This window comes from Rhinolophus sinicus, linkage group LG04 (assembly GCF_036562045.2).
Source record: "Rhinolophus sinicus isolate RSC01 linkage group LG04, ASM3656204v1, whole genome shotgun sequence".
Classification (NCBI taxonomy): domain Eukaryota; kingdom Metazoa; phylum Chordata; class Mammalia; order Chiroptera; family Rhinolophidae; genus Rhinolophus; species Rhinolophus sinicus.
Genome location: NC_133754.1, coordinates 125526647 through 125546474, shown reverse-complemented (window position 1 = coordinate 125546474; position 19828 = coordinate 125526647). Strand labels below are relative to the sequence as shown.

At 37.4% G+C, this 19828-nt stretch overlaps 1 protein-coding gene across 6 annotated transcripts in view; it reads right to left on the bottom strand.

The window, feature by feature from the left end:
* SLC24A2 (solute carrier family 24 member 2) overlaps window positions 1–18776 on the bottom strand; it is a 245970-nt gene extending 227194 nt beyond the window's left edge. For 2 of the 6 annotated variants that reach the window (XM_019750362.2, XM_019750365.2), the window contains exons 1-2: window positions 18320–18768; window positions 15320–16404 (exon numbers count right to left, since the gene is read on the bottom strand). In XM_019750362.2, coding sequence (XP_019605921.1) covers window positions 15320–16249 — 930 coding nt within the window. In that variant the 5' untranslated portion in view covers window positions 16250–16404; window positions 18320–18768. Of the gene's footprint in view, window positions 1–15319; window positions 16405–18319 lie in introns of all 6 variants that reach the window. The other 4 variants (XM_019750366.2, XM_019750363.2, XM_074330332.1 and 1 more) reach the window with 4 other exon arrangements.
* Window positions 18777–19828: the final 1052 nt, after the last annotated feature.

Here is a 19828-nt window from a genome sequence, read left to right as displayed (position 1 = left end):
ACTGACATAAAGGCAGATATTGACAGTAGCACAATCATAGTAGGAGACTTTAACACCCCACTGACACCCATGGATAGATCTCCCAGTCAGAAAATCAAGAAGGAAACAATGGCCTTAAATGACACACTAGACCAGATGGATTTAATAGATATTTTTAGAGTATTTCACCCCATAGCAGCAGAATATACATTCTTTTCAAGTGCACATGGAACATTTTCCAAGATAGACTGTGTTAGTCCACAAAACAAGTCTCAATAAATTGAAGAAGACAAATTGTATCAAGTGTCTCAGACCACAATGGTATAAAAATTAGAAATCAATTACAAGATAAAAACTGAAAAACACACAAACACATGGAGGCTAAATAACATGCTACTAAATCAGGAATGGATCAACAATGCGATCAAGGAAGAAATCAAAAGATACCTACAGACAAATGAAAATGAAAAAACAATGACCCCAAATCTATAGGACACAACAAAAGCAGTCCTTGGAGAAAAATTCATAGCAATGTAGGCCTACCTCAAGAAACAAGAAAAATGTCAAATAAACAGTCTAACTTTACATCTCAGAGAACTGAAAAAAGAACAGCAAACAAAGCTCAAAGTAAGTAGAAGGAAGGAAATAATAAAGATTAGAGTGGAAATAAATGAAATAGAGGCAAAAAAATATATAAAAGATCAATGAAATTAAGAGCTGGTTCTTTGAAAAGATAAACAAAATTGATAAACCTTTAACCAGATTCATCAAGAAAAAAATGAGAGACGACCCAAACAAATAAAATCAGAAATGAAAGAGGAGAAGTGACAATGGACACCACAGAAAAACAAAAACAAAAAAATTAAGAAAATACTATGAGCAATTATACACCAACAAATTGGACAATCTGGAAGAAACGGATAAATTCCTAGAAGCATACAATCTTCAAAGGCTGAATCAAGAAACAGAAAATCTGAACTGACCAATTACAACAAATGAAATCAAATCAGTGATCAACAAGCTTCCAACAAACAAAAGTTCTGAACCAGAAGGCATCACAGGTGAGTTCTACTAAATATTGCAAAAAGAATTAACACCTATTCTTCTGAAACTATTCAAAAAAATTCAAATGGTGGGGAGTCTCCCAGTCTCATTTTATGAGGCTACCATAACATTGATGCCAAAACCAGACAAAGACAATGTAAAAAAATAAAACTATAGGCCATATCCCTGATGAACAGAGAAGCAAAAATCCTCAACAAGATATTAGCAAACTGAATTCAACAATACATTAGAAAGATCATATACCACAGTCAAGTGGAATTTATTCCTTATATGCAAGGTTGATTCAGTATCCACAAATCAATTCAGTGATACACTACATAAACAAAATGAAAAATAAAAATCATATGATCATATCAATAGATATAGAAAAAGTATTTGACAAAATCCAGCATCCATTTATGATAAAAAAAACTCTCAGCAAACTGGGAATAGTGGCAACATATCTCAACATAATAAAGGCCATATATGATAAACTCACAGCTAACATCATACTTAACAGGGAAAAGCTCAAAGCATTCCCCTTAAGATCACGAACAAGACAAGGATGTCCACTTTCACCACTTTTATTCAATCTAGTTCTGGAAGTCATAATCACAGCAGTCAGACAAGAAAAAGAAATAAAGGGCATCCAAATTGGAAAGGATGAGTAAAACTCATTATTTGCAGATGACATGACAATATATACAGAGAAGCTCAAAGATTCCACCATAAAACTATGAGAACTGATTAATTAATTTAGTAAAGTGTCAGGATACAAAATTAATATTCAGAAATTAGTTACATTTTTATACACCAATAACAGACTATCAGAAAGAAATTAAGAAAACAATCCCATTTACAACTGCATCAAAAAAATAATATACCTAGGAATAAATTTAACCAAGGAAGTAAAAGACCTGTACTCAGAAAATTATAGGACATTGAAGAGAGAAATTAAAGACGATCCAAGTAAACAGAAATGCATACCATGCTCATGGATAGGAAGAATTAATTACTTAAAATGTCTATACTACGAAAGCAATCTATAGATTCAGTGCAATCCCTATCAAAATTCCAATGGCATTTTTCACAGAACTAGAACAAATAACCCTAAAGGTTATATGGAACCATAAGAGATCCTAAATAGCCATGGAAATTTTGAGAAAGAAGAACAAAACTGGAGGTATCATCCTACATGATATCAAATTATACTATAAGGCTATAGTAATCAAAACAGCATGGTATTGGCATTAAAAACAGACACATAGGTCAACAGAACAGAATAGAGGGCCCAGAAATAAATCTAGTCATTCAAGCTATGACAAAGGAACTAAGAATATACACTGGAGTAAAGACAGTCTTTTCAATAAGTGGTTCTGGGAAAACTGGACAGATACATGCAAAAAAAAATGAAACTGGGCCATCTTCTTGCATCACATACAAGAATAAACTCAAAATGGGTTAAAGACTTAAATGTAAGACCCCAAACCATAAAACCAGAATAAAATATAGGCAGCACACTCTCAGACATTACCCTTAATGATATTTTCAACGATATATTTCCTCAGGAAAGGAACACAAAAGAAAAAATAAACAGTTGGGAGTATATCAAACTAAAAAGTTTTTGCACAGCAAAGAAAACCATCAACAAAACGAAAAGATGTCCTACTGAATGGGAGAAGATATTTGCCAATGATACATCTGATAAAGGGTTAATATCCAAAACTTACAAAAATACTCATATAACTCAACACCAAAAAAAAAGCCCAATCTAATTACAAATTGGCAGAGGACCTGAATAGACATTTCTCCAAAGATGATACACAGATAGCCAACAGACATATGAAAAGATGCTCAACATCACTAAGCATCAGAGAAATGCAAATAAAAACCACAATGAGATACCACCTCATTCCTGTCAGAATGGCCGTCATCAATAAATCAACAAACAACAAGTGTTGGTGAGGATGTGGAGAAAAGGGAACCCTCTTGCACTGTTGGTGGGAAGGCAGATTGGTGCAGCCACTATGGAAAACAGTTTGGAGTTTCCTCAAAAAATTAAAAATAGAACTACCCTATGTCCCAGCAATTCCACTCCTGGGTATTTATCCAGAGAACTCAAAAACACTAATTCAAAAAGATATATGCACCCCTTTATTCACTGCAGCACTCGTCACGATAGCCAAGATATGGAAACAACCCAAATGCCCATCAATAGATGATTGGATAAAGAAATTGTGGTACATTTATACAATGGAGTATTACTCTGCCATAAAAAAGAATGAAATGTTGCCATTTGTGACTACATAGATGGGCCTAGATAAGTCAGACTGAGAAAGACACATACCAGATGATCTCACTTATATGTGGTATCTAAAGAACAAAATAAATGAACAAACTAAACAGAAAAAGACTCATAGACACAGAGAACAAACTGATGGTTGCTAGATGGGAGGGATTTTGGGGAGATGGGTGAGAAATGTGAAGGGATTAGGAAGTACAAATTAGTAGTTACAAAATAGTCTTGGGATGTGAAATACAGTATTGGGAATATAGTCAATAATATTGTAAAAACTATGTATAGTGTTAGATGACTACTAGACTTATGGGGGATCACTTTATAAATTATATAAATTTATCTAACCACTACACTGTACACTTGAAACTAATACAAAATAATATTGACTGTCAACTATAATTTAAAAATATAAATATCACGGGATGTATAGTACAGGATAGGGAATATAATCAATGGTATTGCAATAGCTATGTACAGTGTCGGATAGGTATAGACTTGTTGGGGTTGTCACTTTGTGAGGTGTGTAAATGTCTAATCACTATGCTGTTTTGTACACCTGAAATTAATATTTTAAAAAAGAAAGAAAATATAAGACATATAAAAGTGCCTCATATTTAGATTTTATTTTTGCATATACATATATGTAAACATGTACCTAAGTATGTGTGTATGTGTGTGAGTATATACTATACTGGTTTGGGATGTAAAATGTATTTCCTAGTGAGGGTCACAGTAAAAAATATTTGAAAGTCACTGACTTATCAGAGACTACGATGGAATTTTAATCTAATTTGGAGGTTTGCTTTGTCTTTACTCCCAATAGCCCAGTGAGAAGCCCCAAGAGAACTAGCGTGTATTTAGGACTCAGACAGAATCACGTTCAAGTGGAGTTTCGTAGCCCAGATTTTGGACCTTAGGCAATCGTTTGTTTTCTGACACTCAGATTCCTGACCTGCAGGTGGAGATGAGATCTACCGAGGGAGCCAAAAAAATGTACACACGTTGTAAGAAAGGAAAAAACTGTATTAAAATTGTAATACTCAATATATAACAATAACAAAAGGTGAATACAAGTCACGTGTATACATTTTTTGGGCACCCCTGGTATTTCAGAATGTTAATGTAAGAAAGGCCTGGTATTAAGTACATTAAGTACATTAAGCCCAGTTCAGGTCACTCTCTTCTCTTGACTCTGGAAAGACCGGCAGTCCAGGGATGTAAACACAGCTGCCAAGTGGGGTTTTCACTGCCAAAAGCCACAAATGCCGAGGCGGCCTAATGTCCTGCTGTGAACTTTAAATGAATTTCTTTCATGCAAGTTGTTCTGTCTGTCTGGAAGAGCTACCTCCCACAGTATGCGTAAGCAGGAATTACTGCTTGGCTAAGTCAATAAATCATTTGCGTGAAAACACTACATGGAAGCCAGTTTAGGAAAAGTGTTTGGTGATATGAGTATGATTAGAATCTGGTTTTCTGTTTTAGGTTAATGTATTAGGTTTTTTCTTTGATATGGTTAGAGTACTCTGCATAGTAAATATGAGAGCTTCTCGGGACAGAAATGACAAGCTGAAAGCAATCTTTCAGGCCATCTATGAGGTCTGACAATTAAGTTCGCGAACTCATCCTAGAAAAAGTGCTACATATCTCATTACTGAATAGCATTACGGTCACCTTTGAAGTACTCCCCTTAGGAAGCTATGCACCGACACCAGCACCTAGTCCATCCTTCAAAGTAATTTTGGAACTCTTTTTCTGGAATGGCCATCAGAGCTGTCATCCTATTACCCTTGATGTTCTGAATGTCATCAAAATGTCTTCCTTTCAATATTTCCTTTATATTTGGGTAAAGAAAGAAGTCACTGGGGGCCAGCTCAAGAGAGTAGGGAGGGTGTTCCAATACAGTTATTTGTTTACTGGCTAAAAATCCCTTCAAAGACAGTGCCGTGTGAGCTGGTGCATAGTCGTGATGCAAGAACCATGAATTGCTGGCGAAAAGTTCAGGTTGTCTTTTTCACGCAGACTTTTCAGCACTTCCAAATAATAAACTTGGTTAACTGTTTGTCCAGTTGACACAAATTCTAATGAATAATCCCTCTGATAGCAAAAAAGGTTAGTAATATCGTTGCGACAAGTTCGCGAACTTAATTGTCTGACCTCATACGTCAAATCTCCCATTTTCAAGATGAGGAAATAGGGGTCTTAGTAGATACATGGCCCTCCAAGATCACATGGTAGGGGGCACATCCCAATCCCTGAAACCTCATTTCCCAAATCCCGGCCACAAGGATTCTGAATAATCCTTCAGAATAATTCATCCTTTAAAACAAAAACTGCAAAAACCTCCTGGCTTTATTTTGCTGTGGAAATGTGGAGAGGGATGAGAGCTAAAGTTACTGATTCTCAGCATATATTTGTTAGGGACCTTTGAGGTGTCACAGCAAACTTTTTAAATGACAGAAAGGAAACATAGGAAACTGGCAATCTATAAAAGAAAAATTTAATTCTCAAAAAAATATATTTCTCAATATTCAACTTCCTAACTAATCAAAGAAATGCAAATTAAAACAATGAAATGCTGTTTCACCTATACAATTAAATATATTAAAAATTACAATAGTCAACAGTACTAGGTGTATTACAAGGCAGCAGAAACTTTAAAAACTCATAATCTCTAATCCAGAATTTCTGCTTCTCCAAAATGAAAAATTCATGTGTAAGGCTATTTGTTGTAGCATTTTTATAGTAGTGATATATTGCAGTAAATTTATAATATGAAAATGACTTTCTATTCTATGATAATGCTAAACAGTGAATAACATTTTAGAAGAACATTTAATGACATGAGGAAATACTCATAGTAAGCCAAGTTAAAAAAAATTAAATGGTATATACTCAATACAAGTTTAAAGTTGTATATATCCAACATCATTTCAATTTATTTAAATATATATGTATGTATGTATCTATGTATGTATGTATGTGTGTGCATGCGTGAGGGGGGGGAGAGAGAGAGAGAGAGAGAAAGAGAGAGAGAAGTCTGGAAGAATACATGCAAAAATGAGCAGTTATTTTTGGATGTCACAATGGAGAGATTACAGGCTAATTTAAATGTTCTGTTTTATGTTTTGATGTGTTTTATGTTTTTGATGTACAATGAGTATATTACTTTTAGTATCTGGTAAAAATATTATTTAAAAAGCAAATTTAAAGTCGCCCCATATATCTTTCTGTCAGAATTGCCTCAGATTTGATTTGACTCAAAATTTGCTGTTGGTAGGATTTTTGTTGATGGGGAGCTTTACTATGATGGTCAGGTTGATTTAACATTCTGAGAATATACAGATCCCAGGGGGATCACTGCATAGATTGTGTAGATGCCTGACCACCGTGCTGTGCACCTGAAGTTGATGGAGAACAATACTGAATGTCAACTATTTTATATATATATACATATATACATATATACATACATATACATATATATGATGTAAAGTACAGCATAAGGAATAGAGTCAATGGTATTGTAACAGCTATATATGATGTCAGAGGGGTAGTAGATTGGGAGGGGGGTTATCACTTTGTGAGGGGTGTAAATGTCTAATCATTACGGTGTTTTGTAAACCTGAAACTAATATAAAAAAAAAATTTCTAAGTACAGACTCCCTTATGTGGTGTTTAGAATCTGAATCACACTACCTGGGTAGAAAAAAGTCATATATTTAGCTTAGAATAGTTCCAAGTTTGTTGTGCTCCCAGGCACTTGACAAAAGAAAAATATAGTCCTCTATGGAGAAATATACTTAAAACCCAGACCTCAATGACTTTCCAAAGGTAAAGTTCCAAGGAATATGAGTTCAAAGTTTTAAAACAAGAATCACTGTAAGAAAGGAAGCAATCTTATACAATTAGAATCAATAAAAAAACAGAACTAGACCTGCAAGGATACTGACATTAGAAATACCAACTATGAAATATAAATAAATATATGTAACATGTTTAGAGAAATAAAAGAAGATATTAAATGATGAAAGAAAAAGAAGAAATGAAAATCAACCAGAAAGATGTGAAAAAGAGCTACAAAAAATACTTCCAAAAATGAAAAATGTGATAATTAAAATTAGAAACTAAACAGTGAGTTTTAGAACAGATTTGACAAAATTGAACAGAAAATTAGAAGCTAGAAGGCAGATATACAGAAATGACCACAAAGAATAACACAGATTAAAAAAAAAAGATGAGTAGTTAAAACACATGGAGGATAGGTTGAGATGATACCACATATATTTAATCAGAATTCTAGGAGATTATAGGAAGAGTGAGGTAGAGGGAAAATTGGTGGAAGGCACTAACCCTCAAATTCAGGAAGTCTAATGAATCACAAATAGGGAATAAATAAATGAGAAAACCACATCTGACGTAGCATAAGGAAAATGCTGAACACCAAAAACAAAGTAAAAAAACAACTTAAAACAGTTAAAAAGACATTTCTTACCAAGAAGCAATATTTACAATAACAGCAGTTTTTTCAACAGCAAAAATGGGAAGTCAGAGACCATGAAATATTATTTTCAAAATGGGATGAAAAAATAATTTTCTACCCACCAAAACTATCTTTCAAGAACAAAAATGAAATACATCTCTAACCAAATGAAAACCAGGAGCATTTACTATTAACGGATTCTTCTAAAGGAACTTATAAAGAATGTAAGTTGGTAGAGGGAAAAAACCATAAAAAAAAAAGTTGATATGAGAAAAGGAATGAGGAGGGGAAAATTGGTTAAAAATGTGGATAAATCTCACATGTGGATAAAAATGTGGATGGCTCAGTTGATTAGAGCGCGAGCTCTTAACAACAAGGTTGCCAGTTCAATTCCCGCATGGGATGGTGGGCTGCGCCGCCCACAACTAAGATTGAAAAAAACGGCGACTGGATTTGGAGCTGAGCTTCACCCTCGGCTAGACTGAAGGACAACGACTTGGAGCTGATGGGCCCTGGAGAAACACACTGTTCCCCAATTAAAAAAAAAAAAAAAAATTTAATTGTGGATAAATCTAAAAATACTGATGGCATAATGACAATGTCTAATTTGTAGGGTTAAAGAAGTGATGATTATACCTCAATAAAGCTGTTATAAAATATCAAGATAGATCTTAAATCATGGACTTCAAATCCTTTTTTAAATTTTTTCTATTATAGTTGTATCTTCCAGAATTCAAATGCTATTTTATATCAGTTTCAGGTGTGTAGAGTAATGGTTAGATATTTATACAATTTATCAAGTGATTCCCGCTGACTAGTCTATTACCCACCTGGTATTATGCATAGTTGTTACAATATTATTGACTGTATTCTGTACTTTACATCCATCCCCTTGACTATTTTGTAACTACAAATTTGTACTTCTTAATCCCTTCATCTTTTTCACCCAGCCCCCCTCCCATCTGCTAACCATCAGTTTGTTCTCTGTATCTATCGGTCTGTTGCTGTTTTGTTTGTTCATTTATTTTGTTCTTTAGATTCCACATATAAATAAGATCATATGAGGTCTGACAATTAAGTTCACGAACTTGTTGCAATGATGTTGCTAACCTTTTTTGATTATCAGAGGGATTATTCATTATGAATTTGTACCAAATGGATAAACAGTTAACCAAGTTTACTATCTGAAAGTGCCAAAAAGTCTGCGTGAAAAAGTTAGACAATCTGAACTTTTCACCAACAATTCATGGCTCTTACATCACGACAATGCACCAGCTCACACGGCACTGTCTGTGAGGGAGTTTTTTGCCAGTAAACAAATAACTGTATTGGAACACCCTCTCTATTCACCTCATCTGGCCCCTAATAACTTCTTTCTTTACCTGAAGATAAAGGAAATATTGAAAGGAAGACATTTTGATGACATTCAGGACATCAAGGGTAATACGATGACAGTTCTGATGGCCATTCCAGAAAAAGAGTTCCAAAATTGCTTTGAAGGGTGGACTAGGCGCTAGCATTGGTGCATAGCTTCCCAAGGGGAGTACTTCAAAGGTGACCATAGTGATATTCAGCAGTGAGGTGTGTAGCACTTTTTCTAGGATGAGTTGGCGAATGTAATTGTCCGACCTCGTATAATATTTGTTTTTCTCTGTCTGACTTATTTCACTTAGCATAATATAATACCATCTATGTCCATCCATGTTGTCACAAATGTAAGATTTCACTTTTTATGGCAGAGTAATACTACATTGTATATATGTACCACAATTTCTTTATCCAATCAGCTACTCATGGGCATTTTGGTTGGTTGTATATCTTGGATATTGTGAATAGTGCTGCAGTGAACATAGGGGTACGTATATCTTTTCGAATTAGTGTTTTGGATTTCTTCGGATAAATACCCAGCAGTGGAACTGCTGCGTTGTATGGTAGATCTATTTTTAATTTTTTAAGGAACCTCCAAACTATTTTCCATAATGGCTGCACTATTTTTCAGTCCCACCAACAGTACATGAGGGTTCCCTTTTCTCCATATTCTTGCATGGACTTCAAATCTTATACAACGGGGGGAGAGGCGATTGAATTAAAATGTTCTAAGGTCTTAGATTGTTTAGCAGGAGTGTAAAGATATTAACTTTATACTATTTGAATTAAATATACACATTAAATTTTTAGGGTAAACACCAAAAGAATAGACATAGGGTATATAAATTCCAAACTATTAATGGCAAAACAGGTTTAGTGAAATATCAATCCAAAGAAGAGGCCAGAAAAAAATTATGAAAAGAAACAAGAAGACTGAAGCAAGTAGAAAGTATAAAATAGCATGATAGAAAAGAATCCAAATGCAACAGTAATCACAATCAATGTAAATAAACTAAAGTTTCCCGTTAAAACATAATGATTGTCAAACTGAATTAAGCAAAATGCTGGTATATTCTCTTTACTGGAGATTCACTTCATAAAAGAAGGTTCAAAGTAAAAGAATAAAAAATCTAAACCAGTCAAATTCACACTGTAGATGTACTTGCCTCCACAGTAGCCAGAAAGCAGCTTCAGATAACAATCTCATTTCTTGTCAAAGTTAAAATATAAAATATGTGGCTCTGCCATTTGAAAAAAAAAGGAAAGAAAAGGGGAAAAGGGAGGGGAAGGGGGGTAAGAGGTCAAAGGAGAGAGGGAGAAGAGGACGAAGGCAGGAAGGTATGCGGGAGTAACTCCTCCTCTCAACATTTCCAGGAAGGTTCACAAAATTCAGGTCATCTCTTGTTGGAGAAACCAGAGTAGCAAGGGAACAACCAAGGGAATCTGAACTCTGTGCATTAAAATCCACTGGGCTTTCTGGGTCTCTCCGAACACTTCCACTCACTCTCTGAATCACATGCAGTAACTGAAGGGCTTGCTTTTTATATAAGCAGAGGGAAACAAAACAAGGAAAAGTGCTATGCTGTATTCCTAGATAAATAAACACACTACATTCACAGGCATCTAGTCTGCTAAGAATTTTAATGCCTAAGTTTTCTTTTGGGAAGGACAGAGAGTTTCCAAGTCTATTAAGTAATACTATCCTCTTATTTATTATAAGGGATGATCTTACCTTATCTTCCTTGAGGTTTGTACAGTTATTTTACTAGTTTATTTACTAGGTTTGGAGGGGAAACAAAAGTTGAGTTTTATAACATATTCTGTGCCCAGGCAATCTAGCGACTATACATTTGTGTTTATAAAATTATTTATGGGTTAGCACCTTTAAGAAATACTTCACTGTATGAGGCATATTTATAATATTATTCCAATTCTGATTTTTCTCACGAACATTATAACAATTTGAATTGCAAAAATTCTGTTTACAAACAACTTTCAGGAACACACAAACTGAATAAAGCAAGGCACACCTAAATGACAAAGTAGCCTGCTCTTGAACTCTCCAGCCTTAAGCATCTTTATTTAGACCATTCCCTGCAATTAGAACTGGGCTGACTTGCTGTCAGATTACAGTGCCAAGTCTAAGAAGTTAAATACCATGGACAGCTGCTTTCTAGGCCAATGACAGCCTAACACCATAACAGATCAACAGACCTCAGCAACCGGCCAGGCGCACAGCAAAATGAGCCGATGCCTGAAACTCCACAGCTTTACGTCCTGCAGCATTCAGATTTATTCCTAACCAGCCATGAAGAAATTTTTAGATAAGAATCCTATTCATTTCTAAATAAAAATACCCTTATAACAAATATCTCTTCTTAGCATAGATCTTGCTAAACCCTAGTTAGTGGCCTACTTATTTCAAGCAAAATTGTACACAATAAAATTTCAGGACAACAAAGGCATTTGGAGTTTATGATAATATCCGGCCTGCATATATTCACTGTATGGGATCTAGGGTTTAGAAATATTATAATATGACAAACATTATTTACCTCTAAGGGAGACAATGGCCTGCTTTACTCAATGATTAATGCGGTGAATTCCAATCTTTAAGAAATGTTTTGAAATTCTCAAATTTGATATAATTTATTCTGACTCTCTTTTCATTTAATAACAGAAGATAAAATGAAGAGAACTACTATATATAAGTGCCTAACCACTATGCTATACACCGGAAACTAATACAAAATAATATTGAATGTCAACTATAATTTAAAAAAATAGTCACGAGGATATAAAGTATAGAATAGAGAATACAGTCAATAATATTGTAATAACTATACACAGTGTCAGATGGGTAATAGACTTATTGGGGTTACTATTTAGTGTATAAATGTCTCATCACTATGCTGTTTTGTACACATGGAACTAAAAAAATAAGTTAGAAAAAAAAAAGAATGGAAGAGAGCTATTTTGGAACAGCCACATTTGCCAAGGACTATGTTCACTACTTGACATTCATTTGTTCATTTAATAATTTTCCATACTTTATGAAGTAGGTATTATGATTTTATTAGGAAATAATCTCAGAGAGTTTATGTAACTTCTCTGAAGTCACAGGGCTTATTATACATATGGAGTTAAAACTCTTTTTTTCACTGAGTCATGACAGGGTACCTTTACCATGTCATAACACCACACAACTTTTTAAAAAAGGATAATATTATCACTAAAAGAAATAAGAATAACATTAAAAAATGCACACAGGATGGAGCAATTAAATGAGATGAAAAACTATGACTTTATGGGAAAAAAATGCCAGTTCACATTTTTCCAGGCTACACAGTTGCCCCATGATATACATCGTCAATAATGGAACCAAATTAAGATTTTCAACCTGTCTATGAAGCGAGTACTGGTTAGTTTCAAAGATATTTCATGGCCTAGAGTCCAGCAGAGCTGATTTTTTTAGGAAGAACATTTGATTACATACAGAAGAATATCTAAATATTTTCTTTCCACTGTCCCAAACTCCCATGCACCATAATTATGCAAATAGGACAATAAGGTGGCTTTGCATGAAACCATGCTTAGTGTTTTGCTTCCTAAATTCATGTATAGCACTTTCCTCTCTATGAAGACTCCACTGAGGGCTGCTGTTTGGCTGAGGGTTTTTTCCCCTGAGTATTCCGATGATGTCAGAAGCACTGACTTCTGTAGGAAAGGTGGGGTACACAGTGAGAAATCAGCTTTGCAGATCAGAGAATTAGATGGCCACACACAAGGACCCATCCCGCTTTGGGACACCTTATATTCAGTGCTTGGGGAGCAAAACCGCCATAAGATTCTGAAATTAGGCAAATGATAAAGATTAATTGCTGACAAAAAATTTCTCAGCAATATTTCAAAAGCACAACTGACAAGGTAAAATTTCCTGAAGGAAATCACGTATCATTATGCACCATTCCACCTGAAAATATATAACTGTGTTCTGGTATTTGTGAGGAATACCAAACAAGACATAGATATCAAAAAATTCTGCCCCCATGATATTTATAGTTCAACCTAGTTATTGAATACGAAATTAATAATAATAATTAAAAGGGATAAATTAAAGCTATTTGGTGCTAAAAGGAAAATAATACAATGAACAGATTTTGTGGGAAAATCAGAAACAGGAGAAGTAGTCATGAATATAATCTTCATTATTTTAATTACATAAATCCAGAATTTCCAAATCAAAATATGCACAATATTAAATATAGCACAAACGTATGGATTTGAATAATAAGTATTAAGGAATGTCAGCCTAACTGCTGACTTTTAAAGTACCATAAAAACGACATGACAGTCACCTAATATAGTAGGTAAAAATCCTGCTAGAGCTACTTTAACGAATGACTTACGATTGATTAAATACTGCCTGTAAATTACATTTATTCCCCGATGCATGAAACCAGCTCCCTGTCCCCCAGTCAGAATACAAAATCCCCCTGCAGTCTTAAATACATCATTGGGTTGCTTTGCAAATTTCTTTTTTATAAATGTTGCCAACATAACCTTAGCTGAGCCTGTGTCTAAGTTAACAAAGTTCCACTGTGGGGCAACAAAACAAAAAGTGTTGAGTTCTCAAAAAGACTTTTTACCCTTCACGAATCCAGGATATTTACTAAGATACCAAATCATTTCCTTGCTTCTAAAAAACATGCCTTTCCCTTGGCAATGGTTCAGTAGTCTAATTGAAATAAATACATAGACTATTAACGCAAACCACTCAAAGTAACTGTCAGCCTTGAGGCGAGAGCTTGGGGGCTCATCTTTTTGGTTCCAAAATCAGAGCACGAAGACAGCTTCAGTGATTACTGTTTTATGCCCTCTAGGATATATACTCAATTATGACATCTGAATACCTATTTGCATGTAAGTGATTGTTTTTTGTACTACAGGTTCTAACACCCAAACATACATTGAGTGACATGTTAGAAAAAATACGATGCAAAACAGTACTCTTTTGCATGTAATAAATAGAAGTATTACTGGTGGGTTTTTACCTGCACTTTGCTTCCATTTCATGACTGTTACAAAAATGATGGTTGGCCATCAAATTTGACTATAAAGGAATTATACGAAATTAACATAATTTTTTCTTTTCATTTTAGACAAAATGTCTCGCCCTCCACTCAACATCTGTTTTTTGCATACATGAGAATCTTCCCAGATGCTAGTACAAAGTCTGCATATGTATTTTGGTTTTCTGTTTAAAATCACATTCAGAGGTACCATGCCAGTGTTGATAAATCAGAACTGCATTGCTATACTTAAGCTAAAATGTTATTGATGTTGCTTATCCATTATTTTTTTTAAAATTTACATTTTTGAAGATCAATTTCTTTTAAGCTCTTTACCAATTTTCTCACCATTGAAGTAGTAGGAGGCCACTATTGTCATTAAAATTCCCTGAAATTCTACAGCAAAGATATTTTGGGTCATGTCTATCACAGCGTGCAAAATGCGCCATCAAGCTACAGAGGCAGTGCTTGCCAATGACTCTTTAATGGATTGTGATCAGTTCCTGGCCAACTGACAGAAAACTTTATGATGTGGACCAAGGAGAATGGCCATGACCCACTCCACTGACCGGTCCTGCTGGGTCCAAGGCTGCTGACTTAAAGGTGTAGCTCTGATGACATAAACAAACTTTTCTCCGTAAGTATTTTTAAAGAAACGGGTCATGGTAATTGTTACATGCCCATTTAAAAAGGAAAAGCCCTGCAACTTGCTAGGCACACAAACACTTTCCCATGAAAATTAAATTGCACACAAAATCATTATGCCTACTTTCAGAAAGTAAGAGACAGATTATTTTGTTTGCTGAGTCTGCTCTGGGATACTTATGTAACCTATATTTTCAAATGTTTTACTCAGAGGCAAGTAGCTTGAGAACTTAGTAGACATTCACAAGATTATCCCCACATTTTTTTTCCCCACTGTCATGTTAGCCAGGCTATATGAGCACCACAGGAAGCAACCGACTACCCACTACTGCCCCAAATACAACCACATTAAATAAATGGCAGATCTCAAAAACATCATAATTCAGAACTACGGTCAAGAAGAACATTAAATAAACAATCGTCACCACCAACCTTTGCTTGGGCCTCTGGTGCTGTCACCTTGACGACCTTATTGCGGTGGATCATTTGCTTCACCCATTTTTCTACTTGGACGTTGAATTTCATGAAAATCACATAGGCAAAATAAGCTGATAAGAGAAGCAAGCTTTCCCACCACATGATGACATTATCCAGGAAAAAGATGATCAGCATGATCAAGTCAACAATGTAGAAGGACACATCCCGGAAGAGCGGCCACCATGTCAAGTTCAAGATTTCTCTAGAAAACAGAGCACACATGCCAATAACAAAAAGGATATTGAACACTGCTGAGCCCACAATTGTGCCGATGCCAACATTGCTGTGAGCAATAAATACCCCTATGAGAGATGTGAAAAGTTCTGGGGCCGAGCCCCCCGCTGCCATAAAGGTGGCTCCAGCCACATCATCAGAGATGCCCAGTTTTTCAGTGATGACAGTCAAAGAAGGAACAAAGAACTCGTCACAGACAATGGCTAAGGCTATGAACATGTAGATCATTCCAAGGACATGCAGAATGATGGCACCTTTTCTTCGCTCCTCGAGGGAAAAGATGTCTCTTGGGTAGTCTCCTTGGGGATGATCTGTACTGTTCTCAGCTTTGTCTTCCTGTGAAAGAGGTGGCTGTGGACTGTAATCCCAAATCTTGTCATTTAAATCTAAGAGAGTCCTCTGAGGGTAACCATGTGCTACTTTAGGGCCACTTGCACCACTGGCCTTTCCTGTGCTCTGGGTCTCTGTCTCAGAAAAGGCACTGATTAAAAATGGGACAGTGCTAATGGCTACCAGGCCCATGAAAAGGCCTAAGATTCGAATTAACTTTAATTTTTTCCTGACATTAGAATGTCTCTTGCAGCCAGATGGTGACTTATCTGAACACCATTTCTCAAAGAAAGTGATGGTGGTGCTTTGGTGCAGATGCATCCTGGGTCTTCTGGTGGATATGGCGGTCTTCAAATTGTGAACTCAACCAGATGGTTCTTGCATACTTGGCCTCACTTTATAGTTAATGGTGTTTGTGAGGCACTTCCACAATCAGGGGTTCTTATGCTCCACAGGAAATATTTTTGACATTGATGCTTTAAAAAAAAACCAAAAAAACAAAGATAAGTAAATCATAAAATCATATGTCTTTTTTACAAAAAGAACTTTGTAGCTATGATACAGTTCTATCGTGTAGCCATATGGAACTGGGTAACTTACTTAACTCTTCTGTGCCTCACTTTCCCTTTTTCAAAAATTAGGACAATTACAGTACCTAGCACCAAAGATGCTTTGAGGGTGGGTTAAAACACATGAAGCACTAAGAGTAGGATGTGGCACTTCGTAGGCACTTATGATAATGTACGATCAAACTCAAACATTTTGATAAATCCGATATTAGCTGTAGATGTGTGTAAGTATACCTATCAGTTTATCCCACCTTAAATCATGTAACAAATAACCTCCCAATGCTAAAAAGGTACCACTGCTTTTAGAACTATCTACGTACTTGACAACCAACAATTATCCACTGTGTTTTCTTTTAGTCCAATTATGTAATTCTATATGCAGGCACACTTTTCTGATTTCATCTATCATTCGGAAAGGGTTGAGTGCTGGAGGAGGCAGCACTCTTTTTCTGAACACATAAAGAGCTCAGGATCTTATTTTCCACGAAAAGCTTCTTCTATACCTTATGCAGAAAAGTAGCCCTTGAAAAATTTAAGTTTACAAAAGAATGTTGTAGTGACATGAACAAATTCTCTTCCCTAAACATCTAGACATTGTTTGCATCTGAAGCTCATTTTTAAAAACAACCTTTAGTCATTTAAAATAGACAATTTAGTAAATCAAACAACTCCTAACAAGTAGGCTATTTGAGGAGACCAAGTGTGTACTTCATAAACAATATGCAAGTTTGTTTATTCAGTTCTTTAGATTCCACATATGAGTGAGATCATATGGTATTTGTCTTTCTCTGTCTGACTTATTTCACAATACCTCTGCCCACAAAATCTGTCCCAAACAGCCTCAACATTGACTTTTCTAGAAGGTTAGATATCCAAGCAGTTTTCATTCTCTATCTCACAGAGGAAATGGGTAAACTATCCAGACACCACAGTTGACAATCTGAAGGTCCCTCTTTTCAACTTTCTTTTAAAACACTGTTTTTGTTCTTTTCTTCTATATCAACGATTTCATTTTACAGACATTCGCTGAGATCATCTCAGGTGTAAAAGGAGCTAATGAAACACATGCCAGTTAAACACTGAGATTAGCTGGAGGTCAGGTTTGCAGAGCAGGAGTACAAGTCAAAGCAGGCTGAGATGCTGCTTATTCCCGAGATAAACCGGACCAGTCACAGAGATTCCCGACTGGACGGCATTTGTCCACACTTAGCACGAACGATTAAGCGACTCACAGCTCTCCGGGGATTGTCACACTGCTGAGCCGGGGCAACCGGCAGAGACGGACTCAACTCCCGGGGTGCACTTATCAGCTCCAGCCCGAGCCGGGCTCGACCTGCAGACCCACCGCTCCGCTCCATGGCAGCGGCCTCCGCCGGCGAAGTGTACCCCCAGCCACGCCCCAACTTTGCCTCTTATGGTCCCAAACTTTCCCTGGTGGGTTAATAGGAAAATAAAACTACAGGACATACGCCCCATTAGCGAGCCAGGAGCTGGGATGCAACTAGCGGAGGGGCATGGCCCGCTTCTCCCCGAATCCTTTGTGGGTGGGTGGGTGGCCATGGGGAGCGCCCCTCTGCGAGCCCTGCACCCCACGCCGGAAGCAAGGGCGATTGTGTTGGGAGAAGCAGGGGCTCGGAAACTGCACCTGGGAACGGAGAGAGTTGTCTAACTCCTTGCGGGGCCTGAGACACCCATGTCCACCACGGAGCCACCTGTGAGCCTGCGGCGCAGCAGCGGGATGCGCGCACCCAGGATCCGGGGACAACGACCAAAGCAGCCACCAAGCCTGGCTGCTGGCAGAGGCTCGGCCGCCCGCACTTACCGGAATCCGCCAGGAGGACGCGCACACGGCGGGGGTCTGAGCGCGACGCGCGCTTCGGTCCACAGCCTTCTCCGGCCCTTCGCCGCCCGGCTCTGAGGCTCGGGCTCCTGCTCCAGCTTGCGCTCACCACCGCTCTCGCCGGCCAGGGTTGGGCTCCAGAGCAGACTGAGCCGCCGCGAGCCCGGCGCGCCGCCTCTGGTGCTGCCCGGCCCCCTCCGGCCCCTCCCTCTCGGCTCTGCGCCGGGAGCGTGGCCGCAGCGCTCTCAGCTCCCGCGCCCTTTGCTCCACGCCTCCTGGGCGCAGAGGCGACGCCGACAGCCGTCTCTTAGGAGATTTCTCCGCAGTGGGGACTCGGGTCAGTATTTTCAGGAGAGCAAGGACAGAGAGGAGAAATCGTACAGGTCGGTGACGCGCCTGATTTCCCAAAGCCTGAGAGTGCTGCCAACTTCGGTGTCATCTTTCTTGGGCACCTCCTCTCCAATTATTTGCAAAAAGTGACAATAGTCACATATTTCTTTAGGAGATGATGTAATGTTTAAAGGTGGAAAACATATTCGGTGAAAAGGCATGAAGGCCTGCAGAGCTGTTTGTTCCTGGTATCTCCAGGTTGGATGGTTGGGGCACAGAAGGGTCTTTAGACTTGTAGGCTGACCTTTCACTTCATGGGTGATGAAACTGAGACCCAAGACACGGTGTCATTTTGAGTCACAAACAGGCTTCACATTGCTGGCCTCTGGACTCAGCCCAGTGTTCTTTCCTGCCCCGTCGGGAAACAAGAGGCCCTTGACCACAAGAAAATCAAGAGGCCCTTGACCACAAGAAAATCAGGCTTGTTGGGGATTAGAGGCAAGGATCTGGGACAAAGCCGTAGAAGACAAGACAAACTGGTTTCTGAGGGAAGCCCCTTTACCCAGCCCTGTGACCACCACCCAGACTACCAAGAGGTACCCACCCTGAGAAATCTTTGGGGCTTTCAGCAAAGGTTTTCCATTTTTCTTTACTTCCCACCCACCTCCTCTTTTCCACTTAGAGGGTTTTTTGTTGTTGTTTTTTTAACTTAGAGGGGTTTTTCTTTCACTTAGAGCAGGTTTTTTCATACCTTCCTGGGACTGGGGGGAATGTGGATCATTACCTCTGACTGAGTAAAACCGTAAACTCAGACCTCTGCACTTACTCTTCATACGTCAAGAGAAGTCTTGGGAACTTAGAAATCTCCTTTCCTCCCATCAGAGCCAGCCATTTAGGGCAATTGTAGCGCCATGGATTTCAAGGTCCTCTTTTTTGTTTTTTAAGAATTATCATTATTATTATTATCATTATTTTATTAGTTTTATGTGTACAAAACAATGTAATAGTTAGACGTTTATACCCCATCACAAAGTGATAACCCCTCTCTCCCAATCTACTACCCCTCTGATATCATATATAACTGTTACAATTTCATTGACTCTATTCCTTATGCTGTACTCCACATCCCGTTACCATATATATATATATATATATATATAT